The 2,345-nt window shown below is 46.0% G+C and overlaps 1 protein-coding gene across 1 annotated transcript; it reads left to right on the plus strand.

The window, feature by feature from the left end:
* Positions 1–234: 234 nt before the first annotated feature.
* Bfra_010650 (putative bhlh family transcription factor protein) lies at positions 235–1,995 on the plus strand (the record flags this gene model as incomplete). Its single annotated transcript, XM_037340987.1, has 1 exon — positions 235–1,995. The coding sequence occupies one exon, from the start codon at positions 235–237 to the stop codon at positions 1,993–1,995; it is 1,761 nt and encodes a 586-aa protein (XP_037186630.1).
* Between the last annotated feature and the right edge of the window lie 350 nt (positions 1,996–2,345).

A 2,345-nucleotide genomic window follows, 5' to 3' on the forward strand; every position in this document is an offset into this window, starting at 1 on the left:
CATGATCATTGGTTATGCGAACAAATATTTTGTCAATTCCGTGGCAAATCTGGGTTTATGCTTGTTTCTCATTCGAAATTGGCTTTTTTGAGCCTTTGACAATGGCTAACGTTTGTCACACACATAGATAACGATCACCTTTTGTTAAAAAGAGGTACAAATACAAACCAACAACCACGTACAAGACATATAACTTCCTCAAAGACCTTATAGTCAGGCGTCAAAATAGCTAAAATGGCTGGCACGGGTGCATTAAGCCCGTTTATCAAAGACGAGCCGGATGATCAATTCTTCTCCTCCCACAACCAAAGATTCATGTCGAACCCACAAAGCTTCGGTCTTACGCAGACACACTTCAATCAATTCGGCTCACATGGAGGCAGCATCAATCCCAATGACTTGAATGTCGGTAGTAATGCCATGTCCATTCCAAACAGTGGATACGGTACCTCGTTCCAGAACAACTTCACAACTCAGCCATCGAACCCAAGCGCAAGCTTCTCAAAGGGCATCTCGACTTTTGGCGATGACGAATTGCTAGATAGTCTAGACACCTTGAACACCCATGGTGGTATGCAGAACGGAGGTCAAGACTTTGGCATGGAATTCGACTTCAACAACGGACACAATATCTATGCAAGCAATAATGGAAATGGCTTGGCTGTTGACCCAAACATGAATGGCTATTCGAATACTCCAGATGGCGATCCTATCCAGAGTCCCTTTGTTCACAATTTCAACCACGCGCAATTTAGGCATATGCAATCCCAGCACAACTTTAGCTCGTCGCTGCAGTCCCCTGCTTCTTACGCAGGTTCGCCATTGAGCGGCGCGGATTTGCATAATGGAGCTGGAGACAGCAACTTTACCAAGCAACAACGGCCCAGACTGAGTCAAGTGGGATCTGGAAGAAGGCAATCGAGCACTAGAAGTCCACTGACTCCGAAAACCCCTGTGATATCATCTCTCAATATTGGATCGACGGATCACTCGAGCTTTCCTTCTCAGCCAATTCGCACCAATCATGCCCACCGACACCAAAAAACCTCGTCCAATCAATGGGATCAGCCACCGAATAGCCTTGGTTCCTTCCCAGGTTCTGAGTTCGGTTCGCCTATCCAAGGAGTTCATCCCAACCCTCAAATTTCCGACATTCTCAAGGGTACTTCGATGCCAACCAAACTCAACAATGGTCACGGGGCAGCGAATGCACCTGGTTTACAATCCCAAGAAATGAAGAGAAGACGCCGACGGGAATCACACAACCTTGTGGAGAGAAGAAGGCGAGATAACATCAACGAGCGCATTCAGGAATTGAGTCATCTTGTTCCCTTGCATCGACTTGAGGATGAGAAAGTACGCAAGGCCATTATGAACAACTCTCCTTTGTCTCCAAGCCTCACGGCTGTATCGCAACCACCAAATGGAATAAGCCCTCCCCAAGCTACTTCGGGTCTTGCCGGCCCTGGTGCCAGGAGGGCCACAGGTAATATTACTACCGGTATTCCGATCGAGGAAAAAGACAAGGGTCCAAATAAGGGCGACATTCTCAATGGTGCCGTAAGCTGGACCAGAGATCTTATGTGGATGTGTCATCATCAGGCTCAACAAATGGAAGATCTAGCCAATCTCATCGCTGAATTGGGAGGAACATGGCCATACGAGAAAACTGAAGATGAGAAGCGCATGCATACCGAATTGATGGATGCTATGACGAAGAATGGTGAAGCTAGTTTCGAATACACCCGACGTCCAGGCACAGGTTTAAGGGTACCTAAACATACCGATTATAGAGGTGAACCAGACCGTGGCTCCAACTTCTCTCAGCTCGATAACTCTCTGAGCCCAGACAACCATAGCAGTACAGATGTTGGTCAAACTGGTATGGGTGGTCCAGGTCAATACTGGAGTGGACACAACAGTGGAGGTAGCGGTCCTGGCTCTATTGGTGGCTTCAAAGAAGAGGATGAATACAACATGGATCTCGGACAATGAGGAATCCATACTGTTGTTCTATGGGCAATTTGTTGTTCAAGTGTGGGAGAATTTCTTACAGTTTTTAAGGCAAAGCAACAAGGAATTGGTTACCAGTTTGCATGCACTTTTTCGCTTCGCATTTGTGTTTTTAATTACTGGTGTTTTTATCTTTGCATTTAATGGTAGTTATGGGGCTTGATTTGGCTTGGTGTTGCTTGCGGTTTGAACATTGCTCGCAGAAGGCGAGTCAACCATGTGGATGGAATATGGATACTAATGGCTTTGACGATAATGGCTTTGACGATAAGGGTTGGAATTTATAATTTGTTGGAGATGGATATTGGGTTCACTTGCATGCATCACTTTTT

Source organism: Botrytis fragariae (genome assembly GCF_013461495.1).
Source record: "Botrytis fragariae strain BVB16 chromosome Unknown tig00000797, whole genome shotgun sequence".
NCBI classification, from domain to species: Eukaryota; Fungi; Ascomycota; class Leotiomycetes; order Helotiales; family Sclerotiniaceae; genus Botrytis; species Botrytis fragariae.